Below are 17,516 nucleotides of genomic sequence, written 5' to 3'. Positions count from 1 at the left end.
GTTTTCATTCTTTGTTTCATAGAGTTTAGTGTCTTGTTCTTCATTTGATTAATTTTCTAGGTGTGGATCACTAATTTTCCCCAAACTCTCCAGCCCTTCTTAGTACTAGTTTTTACATTTTTATACATCATTAGGTGATCTGTTATTTTCTTACCTTCCCTCCATCTCCTTTGACTTTTATCTTCCTACTCCAATCTGTATTGATTTCTCAGTAGGGTTACTGAAACAGCTATATTCTCTTCAGATCATCCTTGAAATTCTTTTGCTTTTCTATTATATTGGATATCCAGTTCACTGGATTCTATGCCATCTTTATTGGTTTACTTCTTTGTTTTGTTAGGATGATATCTTTTCTGAGAAAAGGTACATGGGAGACAAATGGTTTTTAGACCTTTCCGGCCTAAAAGAATGTCTCTTCTACCCTTACTTTTGTTGATAACTTTTGTTGGATACAGAATTGTAGATAGAAAATTATTTTCTCTCAGAATTTTGAAAGTGTTATTCCATTGTATTTTATCTTCCAATATTACTTAGGAGAAAGTATGAGCTGTTTTTATTCCTGAGCTTTTTCTTGTCACTCTTTTCACTCTCCCTGAAAGCTTTTAGGATCTTTATCCCTCCTTGGCTTCAGAAATTTCATGATGGTGTTTCTTTCTTTTTTCAGATTCTTTTCCCATATAGGTTGTTACAGAATATTGAGTAGAGTTCCCTGTGCTATACAGTAGGTCCTCGTTGATGTTTTTTTTTTAAGATTTTATTTATTTATTTATTTGGCTGTCTTGGGTCTTAGTTGCAGCATGCGGGATCTTTTGTTGCGGTGCATGGGCTTCTCTAGCTGTGGCTCGCAGGCTCAGTAGCTGCGGTGCGTGGGCTTAGTTGCCCTGAGGCATGTGGGATCTCAGTTCCCTGACCAGGGATCAAACCCACGTCCCCTACATTGGAAGATGGATTCTTAACCACTGGACCACTAGGGAAGTCCCTATCTATTTTATATATAGTTGTATATATATGTTAATCCCAAACTCCTAATTTATCCCTCCCCCCACCTTTCCCCTTTGGTAACCATAAATTTGTTTTCGAAGTCTGTGAGTCTTTTGTAAATAAGTTCATTTGTATCATTTTTTTAGATTCCACATATAAGTGATTATCATATGATATTAGTCTTTTTCTTACTTACTTCACTCAGTATGATAATCTCTAGATCCATACCTGACTGCACTTTTATAGTAAATTTGACTAGCTCTTTGGCTTTCCTAATCCAAAATCTGACCTCAAGGTTTTTTTTTTTTTTTTTTTGCGGTACGCGGGGCTCTCACTGTTGTGGCCTCTCCCGTTGCAGAGCACAGGCTCTGGACGCACAGGCTCAGCGGCCATGGCTCACGGGCCCAGCCGCTCCACGGCATGTGGGATCTTCCCAGACCGGGTCATGAACTCGTGTCCCCTTCATCGGCAGGCGGACTCTCAACCACTGCGCCACCAGGGAAGCCCCTCAAGGTTGTTTTTTGAGGGGAAACTCAGATTTCATTTTCACTAAAGATAGTCAGATGTATGATCCTTCACTTTGAACTTGGTTTTTCCTAAACTTAAAGGAAGAAGCTACTCATCAGAAAAATGTTGAGTAATGTGTTTATTTTTCTTCTTGTAGAAATTGCGATATTATAGAATTTAAAACTGGAGGAGGCCTTAGAGATAAAATCCCTTTCATTTTGCCATGGAGAAAATAGTCCTGATGTATCATTTATGCATTTCTGTGTAACAAGGTACTCCAAAAGTAGTGTTTAAAACAACAATAAACGTTTGTTATCCTCAGAGATATGTTTATTATCTCAATTACAAACATTTATCATCAATTATTTTATGGGTAGGAGTTTGGGAGTGGTTTAGTTGGTTGGTTCTGGCTTGGATTTCTTATAAGGTTGTAGTCAAGATTTGGCCAGGTTATGGTCATCTTTGGATGACCTTACGTGGAACTGGAGGATCTATTTCCAAGTTGACTCACTTCCATGTTTGGCAAGTTGGTGCTGGTTGTTGGTGGGAGGACTCAGTTTTTTCTCATGTGGCCCTTACCATGGCCTCCTTGAGTGTTTTTCATGATAGCTGGCTTCCCCCAGAGTGAGTGATCCAAACGAGAGCAAGGCAGAAGTGGTAATGTCTTTTATAACCTAGTCTCAGATGTCATACACTGTCATTTCTGCCACATTCCATTCATTGGAAGCCAGTCATTAAGTCCAGTCCACATTCAAGGGGAGGAAAATTGGGCTTCACCTTTTAAAGGGAAGAGTAGTATTAAAGAATTTGTGGCCATACTTCAAATTTGCCACACCTGGAGAAATGAAGTTATTCTTACATGGTCATACAGGAAGTTGGTGATCTATTTGGTACAATAAGAGTTTTGATTTGTTTCGATAATATAACTAGGTGCAAATTTTAAGTGATAGTTGCTTAACTGTCATCTGTTATTGGATACATTGTAACCTGGTACTGTGTATTATTTACTTATTGATTCACCAGACCCCTTTGATTATCCACAATATGCCAATCATTGTGCTACTAACTGAACATGTCTAAGAGAACTAGATTTGTATGTAGTAATTACTGACTCTTATTTTTATTTATTTTTGTTTTTTTACTGGAGCTGAAGTGCGAGAGAGAGAGAGAGAGAGAGAGAGTGTGAGCGTTGTGTGGGTGTATATATGTTGTGTGTGTGTTCTTTAAACACTTTTGATCTGTCAGATAGGATAGGAATGTCCCTCCTAAGTAGCCTTCAAGCAAATTATTATATCAGCAGCATTATTATTATCAGCAGCTCCGCGTGGTATGGCATGCGGGATCTTAGTTCCCCAACCAGTTATCGAACCCGTGCCCCCTGCAGTGGAAGTGTGGAGTCTTAACCACTGGACTGCCAGGGAAGTCCCAAGCAAATTATTTTTAAATGTAGCTTTTTTATTAGTTGACAACAAAATCCCTTATGTAAAATAATGAGCTGGGTTTACTAATAAGGTATTTTATTATAGCCAGTTTCCTGATATTTGTTAAACATGTATTGAGTAGTTAGTACTTAGAGAAGCAAAGATATAGCCATAATTCTTGTTCTTTGTCTAGAGGGACAGATAAATACATACATAAAACTGAAGATGATAGCTGTCGACCTAACATGGTGACTTTTTACCAGTACCAGTTTTTGGTGTGATGCTATCTTTTTAAGTTATTGTAGTGCTAACTCTACCAGGAAGGAGGAAATTAAATTATTCAAAAGATATTTTAGTATTTGTTTTTTTATATTACTTTCTAGAAAGATATAATTGTTGCCTCTCTAGGAAGCATTGATTTATTGAAAACTTTTTTTTCTCTTATAGGCAATGTCTATGCTGCTTCAAAGAATATAAGCATTTGGAGATTTTTAACCAAGTAGTGTGTGCACTTATTAACTTAGTGATTGCCCAAGTTCAAGTGCTCCGGGACCAGCTTTGTAAACATTGTACTACTATTAACATAGATTCCACGTGGCAAGATGAGAGTAATCAAGCGGAAGAACCACTGAATATAGAAAGAGAGTGTAATGAAGGAAGTACAGAAAGACAAAAATCAATAGAAAAAAAATCAAACTCTACAAGAATTTGTATTTTGACTGAGGAGGAATCTTCAAAGAGCTCTGATCCTTTTAGTTTATGGAGTACAGATGAGAAGGAAAAACTGTTACTATGTGTGGCAAAAATTTTTCAAATTCAGTTTCCCTTATATACTGCTTACAAACATAATACTCATCCTACTATAGAGGTATGTAAAAATAGGTATTGTGAATTTTAAGTAATACCAAGTCATGGTTATGTTGGTAATTTCTCACTTATGAATAAATATGAAGATAGTCATTATTGATGGAAAAAATTATAAAAATCACTGTTGTTATAAGAATTATTTCAGATTTCTTCAGACCATTTCTGTAGCAACTTGTGTTGAACATTTGCTCAGCATAGTTCTATTAAGGAAAGATTTATAAATTGAACTCATAAAATTACACTGTCAGTGATAGACATTTTGCTGATGTAGATCTGTGCTGTATTTACTGTGACTCTTTCAAAAAGTAATAACTGAGGAAAAAGAAGCACATAGAGTTTTGAATTTCATTCTTAGAAACATAGGTTAACAGAATTTGGAATTCCTTTTGTAAAGAAAAAATGCTTAACAAATTATATGTAATTACTAGTTTTAAATAATAGTATTTTCTTTTGTATGTCAAGATGCTTTACTTATTTCACTAGTGATATTTTTCCGCTCCCTCACTCCCTCCCTCCCCCCCCCACCTCCCTCTTTTCCTCCTTCCCTCCTCCACTAGAGATATTTATACAAGCCTTTCCAGGAGATCAGTAACCCATCTTAGGTATTTACATAATGGCATTATTTCTACAGTTAGCAGGAATTGAAACAGTTATGTGATAATGTATTATAATAATGGCTTAAAACAACAGTGATTAATTATTTCTCATGATTCTGTGTATTGCTTGGGCAATTTCTTTGCTGGTTTTGTATGGCCTTACTTAGGCACTTGCATTTATTTTGGGAGTTGGATGGGTTTGAAAGTCCAAGATGGTCTCATTCACACATCTGATAGTGCTGGCTGCTCTTTAGGGCTCCTTGGATTTTTCTCTACATGGCCTCTCTACTAGGGTAGACTATCTTCCTTACATTGTAGTCTTAGCATTGATCCAGGAAGGCAAAACTGGAAAGCTGTAAGGCCTCTTATAAAGGTCCAGCCTTTGAAACCACAAAGTATCAACTTTACCACATCCCTGTTGGTTGAAGCAATTCACAAGGGCAGCTCAGATCAAAGGGGTGTGAAGTAGACTCCATCTCTGGATAGGAGGAGAGGTAAAGTTTCATTTTAAACTTTTAAGTACATTCTGTTTTTTGTGCATCCAGGAATGGGTAGAGTTGTGGCCATTAACAAATCTACCATATGCTTTTTGTTTTTTTAAGGCTGTCTATTTTCTCCAGCTTATTTTTTCTATAACCTCCATTCTGACTTCTCTAAACTTCCTTCTTCATCTGGAAAAAAAGTTGTCCTTTACTGGAAATATTTTCACATTGAATTGAGACTATTTAAAAACATAGCCCAGGAGGTGGGTGTTTTCCCTATTGGAATTCTCCATAAGAATATTTTAAATCAGACTGTGCTCTGTCTTCTAGAATTTTTAGCCTATTATCTTCCCATGTAGAAACCTTTTAATAAATCTCTTATATGACATCAGATATTTATTAATCATTCTAAAAAATGTCATCTTGGAATCCTTTTTCAACAAAAAGGGGATCCATTTGTGCAAAGCTGTAAAATTTAATCTTAAGAACACCACACAAATAGTGTTTTTAATGCCTTAAATTGATAATTGAAAGATGCTAAAAATAGTTTGGTTAGGGATGTAGATATGTAAAATTCATGCAGAGTGTCTTAGAAATATTTTTTCTCCAGTTAAAAATCTGTTGGTAGAGTTACAGCAATACTAAATCTGCCATTTTGCTCTCAAAATCAATTTCCTCATCAGTTTTTTAAAAATGATTTTCAAATATGATAATCTCCAAATGTAGGCATAGTCACACTCCCCTGTACTTCTCCTTGTGGAATAAAATGCCCCATTATTACTCTTCTTTAGGATCATTCCATGTGACTACTTGGTTGAAAGCAGTGGCTTCATAACTTTAGGTAAAATTCTAATAAAAACCACTCTTGGATATAATAAAGTAGGAGTCTCCTTATACAGAATTCTGTATTCTTATACAGAATTCTAATCTCCTTATACAGAATTTATATGTGCTTCTTTAATATTCTGTTCATAAGAGCTGTTTCCCAAGTTTCTAATATCTTAGTAATGAGATGTTATAAATACTCTAAAATTTCTAGTTTCTGTCCTTTGGCCATGTTATTAAATATGTTAAGGGCCAGCTGTTTCAAAGGGTCTCCAATCAAAACCTTGATGTAGGGCTTCCCTGGTGGCGCAGTGGTTGGGGGTCCGCCTGCCAATGCAGGGGACACGGGTTCGTGCCCCGGTTTGGGAGGATCCCACGTGCCGCGGAGCGACTGGGCCTGTGAGCCATGGCCGCTGAGCCTGCGCATCCGGAGCCTGTGCTCCGCAGCGGGAGAGGCCACAGCAGTGAGAGGCCCGTGTACCGCAAAAAAACCCCCAAAAAACAAAAAAAATCCTTGGTGTAGCATACATATATATTATAAAATTATGTGTATGTGTCTATATACATACACACAGATATCTTAAGAAAACTAATATTTATTATGCAGTGCTATAGAGTTTACTATAGAGATGTTTAATTCCACCTTTTTATAAGGAGGTAGTCCATCCAGTCTTCCCTTCATACTGTTATATGCATCCTTTCCTGATAAGACCTTTTACTTTTGGTTTTATTTATTTTTTTTAAGAGGCACAAATTGACCAAGACTCTAGGAGAATATTCAGTACTCCTGTGTTAGTGTTTTGACACCTGTGACTTTAGAAACTTAGTCAGTATCCTTATTTCATGTAAGAGGAAACTGACTTACAAAGGTTAAAAGTTTTGATCACATTTGCATAGCATATTGCTCAGAGAGTTCTAGAATTCAGGTCTTAATTCTACTGCATTGTTTCTCAAATGTTTCAGACTAATCACTAACTATTGTAATCCATTGCCAATAGTGAATTAAGATGGGAACTTGAAGCCTCTCCTCCTCCCTTCCTCCCTCCATCCTTCTTTCCCTCCTGTTGAAGTTGAAAATATTTTTAAAGATGTAGTAATTTAAAATACATAATATTAATTCACATTAAAAGTTTTGTGGAGGCCAGTGGCATTCTTTTCCTAATCCTGAATAATATAGGTAATTCTATCAAATGAGGTATTGCTCTAGTGTTAAGTATTTTTCTTAGAGCGAGATGAGTATAAAAATTGTAGAGAGAAGAGAGATCTTTGCCCTTCTGTTAAAGGTAGGTATAATATGCTCTGGCAGATTAAATACATATATTGTTGTTTTATTGTCCAAGTTTCTGAATCTAGGCTGTTTTTTTTTCTTGCCACTTTCTACTGACTTTTAATTCACCCTTTTTAAAAAAAATTAAATGTTTTAAATTTACTCTTTTAAAGTATACACTTTAATAAGTAACCATCACTACTATCTGATTCCAACATCAATGACTTTTTTATGCAAATATTTTATTCCTAATCTTCTAGCCTTCAGTTCTTTGTGGTTAGATCATAGAGCAGCATTTGCTTAATTAGATATAGAATTACTTTCTAGTTACTCCTTTATTTCTCTTTGTTTTAGAGTATCTTTTAAAGTAGTAGGCATATTCCTCTGTTTAGTTCTAGAAAGAGAGTGGCATCATCTTATGTAATAAATGTGAGGTTTTGGGGAAAAAAACAAAAACTTAAAAAATTCTTGATAGGTTTCTTAACACCTTTTCAGGGATCCTCTATAATGAGAGCTTTTGAGAGAAGGTTCAGCTTTTATCAAGACTTCCTAGTGTTGCTCCTAGTATTGTTACCAACAGATCTATGTTCATTTCTTTGCATACTACTTAAAATGAGATTATAATAACACCTTAGGGTAGTGGCTTCATGTATCCAGAGTAGAAATATGAAATGGTAAAACAGATCTTCTGAGTAGCTAAAATAGATACAACCAAGTCCATGAGTAACATTTTGCACATCAGAATAGAATTCTGTTAGGAGAATTTCTAGCTGTGTTCATGTTAGGCAGTAGAAATCTTGACTCCAATTTGATACTTCAGCATGGTTCATCTGGTCCATGAATCGTATTTAGTAATACCACAGGAGTTCTTATATTCTGGATTTTTTGAAGACAAAAGGTTTGCTAAGAATAACTTAAAACTTTAACTGTGGCCCTGGTAGTAGAGGCTTGAGAATACATTTAAGGAGGTTTATTACACTTAATTTGACAAGTGTTTTGACCTCTCTTAGGACAGTTTTTGATTATTCTGAAATGTTCTGAGAGTTTTATGTATGCTCTCAATCAGTTGTTTTCAAACTTTATTTCAGCAGTCAAACTTTATGTAAAACAGGTAACAGCAAAGAATGAATGGGTTCCTTTGGCAGCTAACTTTTCAGCTGAAAGTATCTAACCTTCTGATTATAAAAGTAACACTTTCAATATGACTAAAAAAGCATAGACTATACAAAATATAGAGTTTAAAATAAAAGGCCTTGAATCTCTCCTTTTTCTCCATTCTCTTGTCAAAAAAAATTGTTATGAAATTAGTTCAGATATTTTCAGACATTTAAAAATTTATGAAAATTAGATCATGTTCATAAATTCTATTTTTAACAAATACAGGATATTATCTTTATATGCCTGTGCATATGGAATTCACCTTATTTATTTTCTGATTCACCTTATTTTTAACAGCATTTTAAAGGTATACTTTACATACCATAAAAATCACTTGCTTAAAGTATATATTATTTTCATAAATTTATAGAGCCGTGCAACCATTACCACATTTCAATTTGAGAACATTTTCATCATCCCAAAAAGATAATCCCTCATGCCATTTCACCGTATTATTTTTGAAGGCTGCATAAGACCCTAGATGGTTATGTCACCATTTTATTTAGCCAGCCTATTGATGGATATTGAAGTTGTTTCTAATTTTGAGATGTTATAAATAGTTTCAGTGAGCATCATTATACATATATTTTCCAGCACTACTTTTACTAGTTGTTTAGGATAAATAACCAGAAGTTGATTTGCTGGGTCAAAGGGAAGGTACATTTTAAATGTTGATAGGTAACTGCCAAATTATCCTCCAACAAGGTCATACCAGCTTATATTCACACCAACAGTGGATGAGTATGCTTTTAGGTAGTTTAAATCTTACGTATGGAAAGCACGTTGTGGAACTTTTGAGTATACCTCTAGAGATTTCCCGAGTACAGTTTCAAAACCACTTAACTAAGTTTAAAATGTGTTCAAAAATTACCCCAATTATTTAAGGAAAGGTTTTTGTTTAAGAAGGCAAAATAATGTGTAGCATATAGTATAGAAAGATTTCTTTGGAGAAGAGTTAAAGTATACTTTAGAACTGAATCATATTAGCTTCAGTTAGGAATACTGCTGTTGATGATGAGAAGCAATTGTACAATCGGTGAGTTTTTATAAAATCAATCTTTAAAAAATCGTAGTTTTTAAAGATTGTCATATAGTAGTGTGATGTAATTTTATTTACCTTTTTTTCTTTTTTTTTTTTAAATCAGGATATATCAACCCAAGAAAGCAACATATTAGGGGCATTCTGTGATATGAATGTAAGTGTTTATCTTTTTTCATTCTTAGGTTTATGGAAAATTTTACTTTTTCATGTAAGTCTTTTTGAGTTTATGCCTGACCAGTATCTTTCCAGTACTGGTAATAAAATAAAAATTGTTCCTGATAAGTTTTAAAATAATAGATTTTCTTTTTTCTTCAGGATGTAGAAGTACCATTGCATTTGCTTCGTTATGTATGTTTGTTTTGTGGGAAAAATGGCCTTTCTCTCATGAAGGACTGCTTTGAATATGGAACTCCTGAAACTTTGCCATTTCTTATAGCACATGCATTTATTACAGTTGTATCTAATGTAAGTATTGTTTGGAATTGGTTTTAATCTTGAGATCAAAGTCTAGTATTTTAATAACATGAATTTTTATGTTCAGAAAAGCCAGATTATGAGTGATTTACATGTACAATCTTGTTTTTCTTTTCTTCTGGATTATACTTTGAAAAAATCGAGTACAGAAATCTTTTTTAAAATGTCTTTGTTATAATAAATTGGAATTTGTATCAGCGGTTAGGACTTGGTGCTTTCACTGCTGTGGCCCGGGTTCAATCCCTGGTTGGGGAACTAAGATCCTGCAAGCCGCACGGCACAACCAAAAAAAAAAAAAAAAAAAATTAATGAATTTAAGTTAACTAGATAAATTTAGCCATCTACCTCTTTAGCCAGGGATTTTGTACTGGGAAATTTTAGAGTTTTTGGTTACTTAAATGATGGTTAGCCTAGCCTAGGGCACTACTACAGTGTGTCTGACTTCCCTGTATATTGCAAGTGAAGAACTAACATTTCTTTTTGCCTTTGTAAAGAAGATAATTCTTTCAAATGTTGTGAATGTCAGCTACTGTGAAGCACAATATGTGTGGAAGCAGAGAGAAGAAATACATTTTACCACCTGTGTATTAAAATCTAACCTAAAATAATCTTCTATTCTGGTCATCATTTAAAAAAATAGTGAAGCAATACTTAAATCTAACTTTACCAAAGCCTGAATTCTTGTATTAACTGAGTTACCTTAAGTAATAACTACTGTGAAATACTTCAAGTATGTATATAAAATACAGGGTGAAAAAAGACTGAACAAAATAACTTTGTTTCCTCGTTTCCAGTGTAGAAATAACACTGGAGAGGACACTGGCTTTACTCAAATTTATTGAGTATCTGGAACTCCATGTTTCCATATTTGAAATAATTAATTTGTATCAAGGTCATTTTTAGTCCCCCAATTCCTTGGTTTCTGACAGGTTGAACATGCTACATGTAATGGCAGTGTAGCATGGTAGGTTAAGAATATACACTTTGGAGTCACAATTGCATTTGAATTCTGAACCTGAGCCTCAATTTTTTAATTCGTAGAATGGGAATGATAAATATGGTGATCTACCTTAAAAGATTGTTGTGAGGTTTTAAGATTTTAAGCTCTTATTAATAGCACCTGATACATAGTAAGCCCTTAGTGACTGGTGCTGCTATTTATTTTAGCTATTATTAACACTTAACCTGATTCTGTTAGTTTGATTGACTTTATTTGTTTGAAAGAAAGTTTTATTCAGTTTGGCTTCCTTTGGGAGAAAGAATAAAATACAGACTTTTGAGTGAACTTAAATCCTGTGTTGACATTTTAGTTTTAAATTGTCATAAATTTAGAGAGGGTAAATAACTGAGTTTGAAATCCAAAGTTCAAAAAATAATTTATCAACAGTTTTCCTTAATCAGGAATATTAACCTGAATTAAAATGTATTTCTTGAATTAATTTTACTAAATCTTGGTGTTAAAAGTCTATTGTGGAAGCCTCGTTACAGGTAACTTATTGCTATCTCTTGAAAAGTAATCCTTTACTTTGGATTCTGTTTGGAGGTTTGGATTCTGTTTCATTTTTCTCTTCAGCCTTTTTGTGACTGCTAATTGGTGGGCTGTTGTCAATTTGCATAACTTTATCTTGTAACTCAACTGAGACTATTAAACCAAAGTTAAAATTAGTCATACTGTTTAAATTAATAATGTAATTGTTTGGATACTATAATCTATGTTTGTTTTTTTCCTGAGAGTATAACATAATGTACTTTTTAACCAAAGGTTTTATAACTTGATTGGGTAACTCTCGTTTGGCATCTTTTCCTCATAAAAAAATATTTTTTGATTTTGCTTTCTTCTAATTTTTAAAAATACAGTTAATACTTTGGTGCAAATTAAGAGCTTAAATTACAATTCTTTTTGTAATTAAGTTGTCTGCAGACCCTGTACTTTATTTTTTTCAGAGTTTGGAGTTTTTCTTAAGGGACTGGTGACATTTAAAGCAATATAAGTGTTGGCATGATTTCTGACCTTTTTTTGGAGTTTTGACCACTCTGCCTGAAGTTTATATGAAAACACTTAGCAGCCACTTTAAACAATTGAAATAGACATCCTTTTTGCATTTTGAGAAACTTTAAGGCCTTTAAATTTCAGACTTTTCTAGTCACATACAAGTTGATGTAGAGCAGAGTAGTTTCCTTTAGTGGATCATTGTAAATGATAAACCCTGGTCGTTTCTGTATGTCTCATTTCTTTTCTTGAGAAATAGGCAGCTTGTTTAGCCATGTTGTTTCAGCTTCAGTAAGGCTGAAGGTCCCTTATTTGGGAATCTCTGATTTTCCATGGGCTTTCATACAGGAACAAAAACTCCTACATTTAAATAATGAAAAAATTATTGAATTTTAGGGCAATCCTTTTCTTGAAAAGCAAAAAATTCTACGAATTATAAACTACTTTTATGGTAAGGTAGATAAGGCCTGACCTTATTGAGTACCTGTTTCTCCCACACTTGATTATAATAAATCACACATTCAGAAGAAAACATGTTTATATCAGTTCCTGGGAACCAAGCCATTCTGTTTGTTTTCTAGGGTCATTCCCTCACTCTTAATGAGGAAGGTGGTGTTATCTCCTAGAACTTTAGCTTGCAGCACAGGAAAACTCACTTTGCCTTGAGTCTGAGTTATCAGCAAAGAAGGAAAACTCTTACTTTGATCAGTTAAGGTTCAAATCTGATAATACGCTTAGGCCCATACACTTATTTCAGTCTCAGAAGTTTGCTTTAGCATTTCTAAACTAACACTGTTAGGAGAGTTCTCAGTTTTGCACAAGTATTACTCCACTCTTATAAGGATCTATTCTTAGTAATAATGACTGCCACCTCAGGGAAATAACAACAAAATCTTTATATATGTAGTTTTCTTATTTTGTATTGGTCTGTAGGTTTTCAGCAAAAGCAGTTAACCAATATTTAGCACAGCTTATAGAAGTAGAATGTAGAGTCCTCATAGAAGTTTCCCCACTGAGATGCATGGTGGTTATAGCTCATAGTATGTATCCTGCCTCAGCCCTCAGCAAAGATGCCTGAGTTAGTCATCTCAGACATGACACCTTTTATTAATTACAAAATAACAAAGCCTAAGGACTTTGCATAAAGAATTTAAGAGTCATGGGATTTATTTTATTAATATGAATGGAAAAGTACAAATGAGCCTTAATAAACCTCATGAATATATGCTTTACAAAACAGATATGACAAATTATTACCTAAGAGATGTTATCAGACATGCAAACTTGTAGTAACACAACAGAAGACACAATAACAATTTCCAAACTGTCAGTTTCCTAAGACTACTTTACAAAAAACACTAACAAGGACTATTTAATATCAGAAGTTAGGCTGGGATTATACATTTTCATATATTTTCACACTAATCAGGAAAGTTCGCTGACAGTTCAGTGAAGTTTTCATTTTGTCAAAACTAGCTTTGTGATGCAGAATACTGCCTACATTTCTGCAGTTATAAGGGGATCAGACAATATTTTTTCCTATTCCTGAGATTTTTAACAAGTACTTAGAAGGGCTACTAGAGCTCTGTTATCACAAAGAGGGGGAAGCTCAAAACTTACAGTAAGGAAAGAAAAAGGACCTATGTGATTAATAGCATATGGAATTTGATTCTTGTAATGGTATACCTCATAGTAGATTAAAGAATGTAGATTTTACAGAGAAATAATCTTGGGCTTGAATTGTAGTTCTGTTATGTACTATCTAATTTTTTTGTTTTTTTGTTTTTAAAATTTTTTTATTGATGTAATATCTAATTTTGATTACATTATGTCTATAAGCCTCACTTTTTTCATCTATCACAATGGAAATATTAAGGGTTCAGTAAATGGTAGCTCTTCTTTCTATTAAAAATTTCTTTCCAATGTTGACATTTTTTCCCTTGTCATTTTTATTTAAATTTTTGTTCGTTGGCATATTTGTTTATCCCCAAATAAAAGGTATCACTGTATCTATTTTCATTTTCATCCGTTCTAATGTATCTTATATATAATTGAATCTGTGAACCTTTTAAAAAAATTTGAAATAAACATATAGAAAAGTGAACAGAATGATAAGGTATGGCTCAGTGACTTATCAAAGTGAATATCCCATTTAACCACTACCCATGTCAAGAAACAAATCATTGTCAATTCCCCAGAAGCCTCCTTTATGATTCCTCTAAGTCACTATCCCATCTCTTTGCCCTTAAAGGTGAACACAATTCATACTTTTATTTCTTGCTTTTCTTTGTTTTATTACTTAAGCTTATATCCCTAAATACTGTGATTTAGTTTTGTCTCTTGCTAACTGTATAAGTAGAATCACATACAATGCATTCTTTCATGTATGGCTACTTTTGTTTAACATTGAGATTTATATTGCATGTAGTTCGAGTTGCTCATTTTGATTGTTGTATAATACTCCTTTAAAAATATACCAACATTGATCTGTTTTACTGGTGATGGATTAATGTGGTGTCAGCATTCTCTTACATGTCTTTTAGTGCATGTGTACATTATTTTCATATATATATAGTAGTGCAATTTCTTTATCACAGGGTATACATATATTCAGTTTTACACGTTAATGCTAAGATTTTCTGAAGTGATTGTATTAATTTACACTCTTACCAGGAATGAGAGTTCCCATTGCTCCATATCATTGCAGACACCTAGTATTCTAACTCTTAGAGATTCATGATGAACTAATAGTAGTATCTCCTTGTGGTCTGCTTTTGTGTTTTTAAATGACTAAGGAGATTGAGCACCATTTCGTGGGCATATTAGCCATTTCAATATTTTTCGAGAAGTGTCAGTTCGTTTTTTTTTGCGGTACGTGGGCTTCTCACTGTTTGTGGCCTCTCCTGTTGCGGAGCACAGGCTCCGGACGCGCAGGCTCAGCGGCCATGGCTCACGGGCCCAGCCGCTCTGCGGCATGTGGGATCTTCCCGGACCGGGGCACGAACCCGTGTCCCCTGCATTGGCAGGCGGACTCTCAACCACTGTGCCACCAGGGAACCCCAGTTCAAGTTTTTTTAATCTGTTTTAAAAATCAAATTGTTTGCCTTTTCCTTACGAATGTGTGGAGATTCCTTATATGTTTTGGTTACAAGTCTTTTGCCTGACATTTATGTATTGCTAATATCTTCTTCAACTCTGGTTTTGCTTTTCATTCTCTTGTGTCTTTTAAGAGTTATTTTTAACTTAACTATAGTTGATTTACAGTACTGTGTTAGTTTCAGGTGTACAGCTTCAGATTCTTTTTTTTTTAAATAAAATTTATTTATATTTTTGGTTGTGTTGGGTCTTCGTTGCTGCATGCGAATTTCTCTAGTTGCGGTGAGTGGGGCTACTCTTCACTGCAGTGTGCAGGCTTCTCGTGGCGGTGCTTCTCTTGTTGTGGTGCTTCTCTTGTTGCGGAGCATGGGCTCTAGGCACACAGGCTTCAGTAGTTGTGGCACACAGGCTCCAGAGTGCCGGCTCAGTAGTTGTGGCACACAGACTTAGTTGCTCCACTGCATGTGGGATCTTCCTGGACCAGGGCTTGAATCCATGTCCCCTGCATTGGCAGGCGGATTCTTAACCACTGTGCCACCAGGGAAGCCCCAGATTCTTTTTCATTATAGGTTAGTACAAGATACTGAATATAGTTCCATGTGCTATACAGTAAATCCTTGTTGTTTATTTTATATGTAGTAGTGCATATCTATTAATCCCATACTCCCAATTTATCCTTCCCTCTCCCCCTTTCCCTTTGGTAACCATAAGTTTGTTTCCTGTTTTTGTACAGAAGTTGATGTGTATTATTTTTTTAGATTCCATTTATAAATGATATCTTATAGAATTTGTCTTTCTCTGCCTAACTTACTTTACTTAATATGCAAATCTCTAGGTCCATCCACGTTGCTGTAAATGGAAGGATTTCTTTTTTTTTTTTAATGGCTAGGTAATATTCTATTGTGTATGTATACCACATCTTCTTTATCCCTTCATCTGTCGAGGGACATTTAGGTTGCTTTTATGTCTTGGCTATTGTGCTGTGAACATTGGGGGGCGCATGAACCTTTTTGAATTAGGGTTTTTGTCTTTTCAGAATATATGCCCAGGAGTGGATCATATGGTACCTCTATTTTTAGTTTTTAAAGGAATCTCCAGACTGTTTTCCATAGGGCTTTACTAATTTACATTCCCACCAATAGTGTAGGAGGATTCCCTTTTCTCCAAACCTTCTAGCATTTATTATTTCTGGACTTTCTGATGATGGCTATTCTGACTGGTGTGAGGTGTCGTTTTGATTTCATTAAGAGTTATTTTCTAACCAAACTTAATGGTGTATAATTTATAAAAAATTTTTTTCTTTATGGTTAATGTTTTCATTAATGGATAAAAAATCTTCCTTATGAAGATATTTTTCTATGTTCTGGAATTTTTATTATGTTACTTTCACATTTTGATCTATAGTTCAGTTGGAATTGACTTTTGTGTGTGGTGTGTGAGGGATCAGGATTCATTTTCTTTTCTATATAGACAGACACTGGACCTGTCGCTATTTATAGCAAAGACAGTCCTTTCCTATTTGTTCTGAAGTATCATTTTGTCATAAATCAGGTATCTTTATTTGTCTTCTTGTGCATGGGTCTGGGGTTTCTAGTATATTCCATTAGTCTATTTGATTAGTCTTGTGCTGTTTTGCATACCATCTTAATTTCTGCTGCTTTATAAGAAGTCTTGCTATCTGGTAAAGCAAGTTCTACCTCCCTGTCATTTTTTTAAAAAATTTATTAAGATGTAACTGACATATAACATTAGTTTCAGTTGATTCAATATTTATATATGTTACAAAATGATTACCACAGGAAGTCTAGTTAACGTCTGACACCATTCATAGTTAACAAATTGTTTTTTTATAAGAACTTTTAAGAACTATTAGCACTTTCAAATATGCAAAACCATTTTATTAAGTATAGTCACCATGCATTATATCTCTACTCTCTGTCATTCTTAAAGAGTGTTTTGTCTCTTCTTGGACTTTTGCATTTGGAATCAGTGCCTAAAGTTCCACGTATAAACCTTTTTGGGTTGCATTGAATCTGTAGATCAGTTTGCGGAGAACTGTGTCTCTGCAATATTGAGTCTTCTAATGTATAAATATGGTAAATGTGTTTTTATTTACATGCTTTAAGATTTGTCTCATAATTTTCTGTGTTTATGTGGAGATGTTATATATCTTTGTTAGACAATTTCTAGGCGCATGATATTTTTTGATGCTGTTGTAAAGAGAATATTTTTGAAAATTTTATTTATTATTTTTTTCTGGTATGTAAGACGTGTATATATGTATTATATATATGTAATATAGTATGTGTATGTATGTATATATGTGTGTATATTAATTCATTTACTTATATTAACTTTCTAAGCAGCAATCTTGCTAAACTAGTTAATTCCAAAAAGGTTTATCTGAAAATTATTTTGGATTTCTTACTTACATAATCACATCATCTCAGAGTAATATTGATTTTAATTCTTCCTTTTTAGTCTTATGCCTTTTATTCGGTTTCTTGTCTGTTGCACTGTCTAGGACCTTCAGTTTAAGTTGAATTAAAGGTATTCTTGTCTTGTTCCTAGTCTCAGAGGGAAGAGTTTTAGCATTTCACCGTTAGTATTGTATTTGCTATAGGACTTATGTTTCATTAGATTAAAGTGAAGCCATGCAGTCTGTATTTACAAATTTGTTTTCAATTTGTATTACTTGCATGTGTTAAGGCTTAGTATTGTAGTTTCTTGTTTGATGATTTGCTTAGGATTTTTTTCTTATATGATATTTAAACTGCGATTTATGAGAATAAAACTAATATGAGCATATT

The 17,516-nt window shown here is 34.1% G+C and overlaps 1 protein-coding gene across 4 annotated transcripts in view; it reads left to right on the top strand.

Annotated features, from left to right (window-relative positions):
• The window catches only part of USP34 (ubiquitin specific peptidase 34), a 232,132-nt gene that overhangs the window by 42,063 nt on the left and 172,553 nt on the right, over positions 1–17,516 (top strand). For all 4 annotated transcript variants that reach the window (XM_082851536.1, XM_082851535.1, XM_082851537.1 and 1 more), the window contains exons 3-5: positions 3,357–3,777; positions 9,250–9,300; positions 9,462–9,611. In XM_082851536.1, coding sequence (XP_082707662.1) covers positions 3,357–3,777; positions 9,250–9,300; positions 9,462–9,611 — 622 coding nt within the window. The remainder of the gene's footprint in view (positions 1–3,356; positions 3,778–9,249; positions 9,301–9,461; positions 9,612–17,516) is intronic.

This window comes from Leucopleurus acutus (assembly GCF_964270905.1).
Source record: "Leucopleurus acutus genome assembly, chromosome: 12".
Classification (NCBI taxonomy): Eukaryota; Metazoa; Chordata; class Mammalia; order Artiodactyla; family Delphinidae; genus Leucopleurus; species Leucopleurus acutus.
The sequence above is the reverse complement of the archived record's forward strand: the minus strand, read 5'-3'. Positions and strand labels throughout refer to the sequence as shown.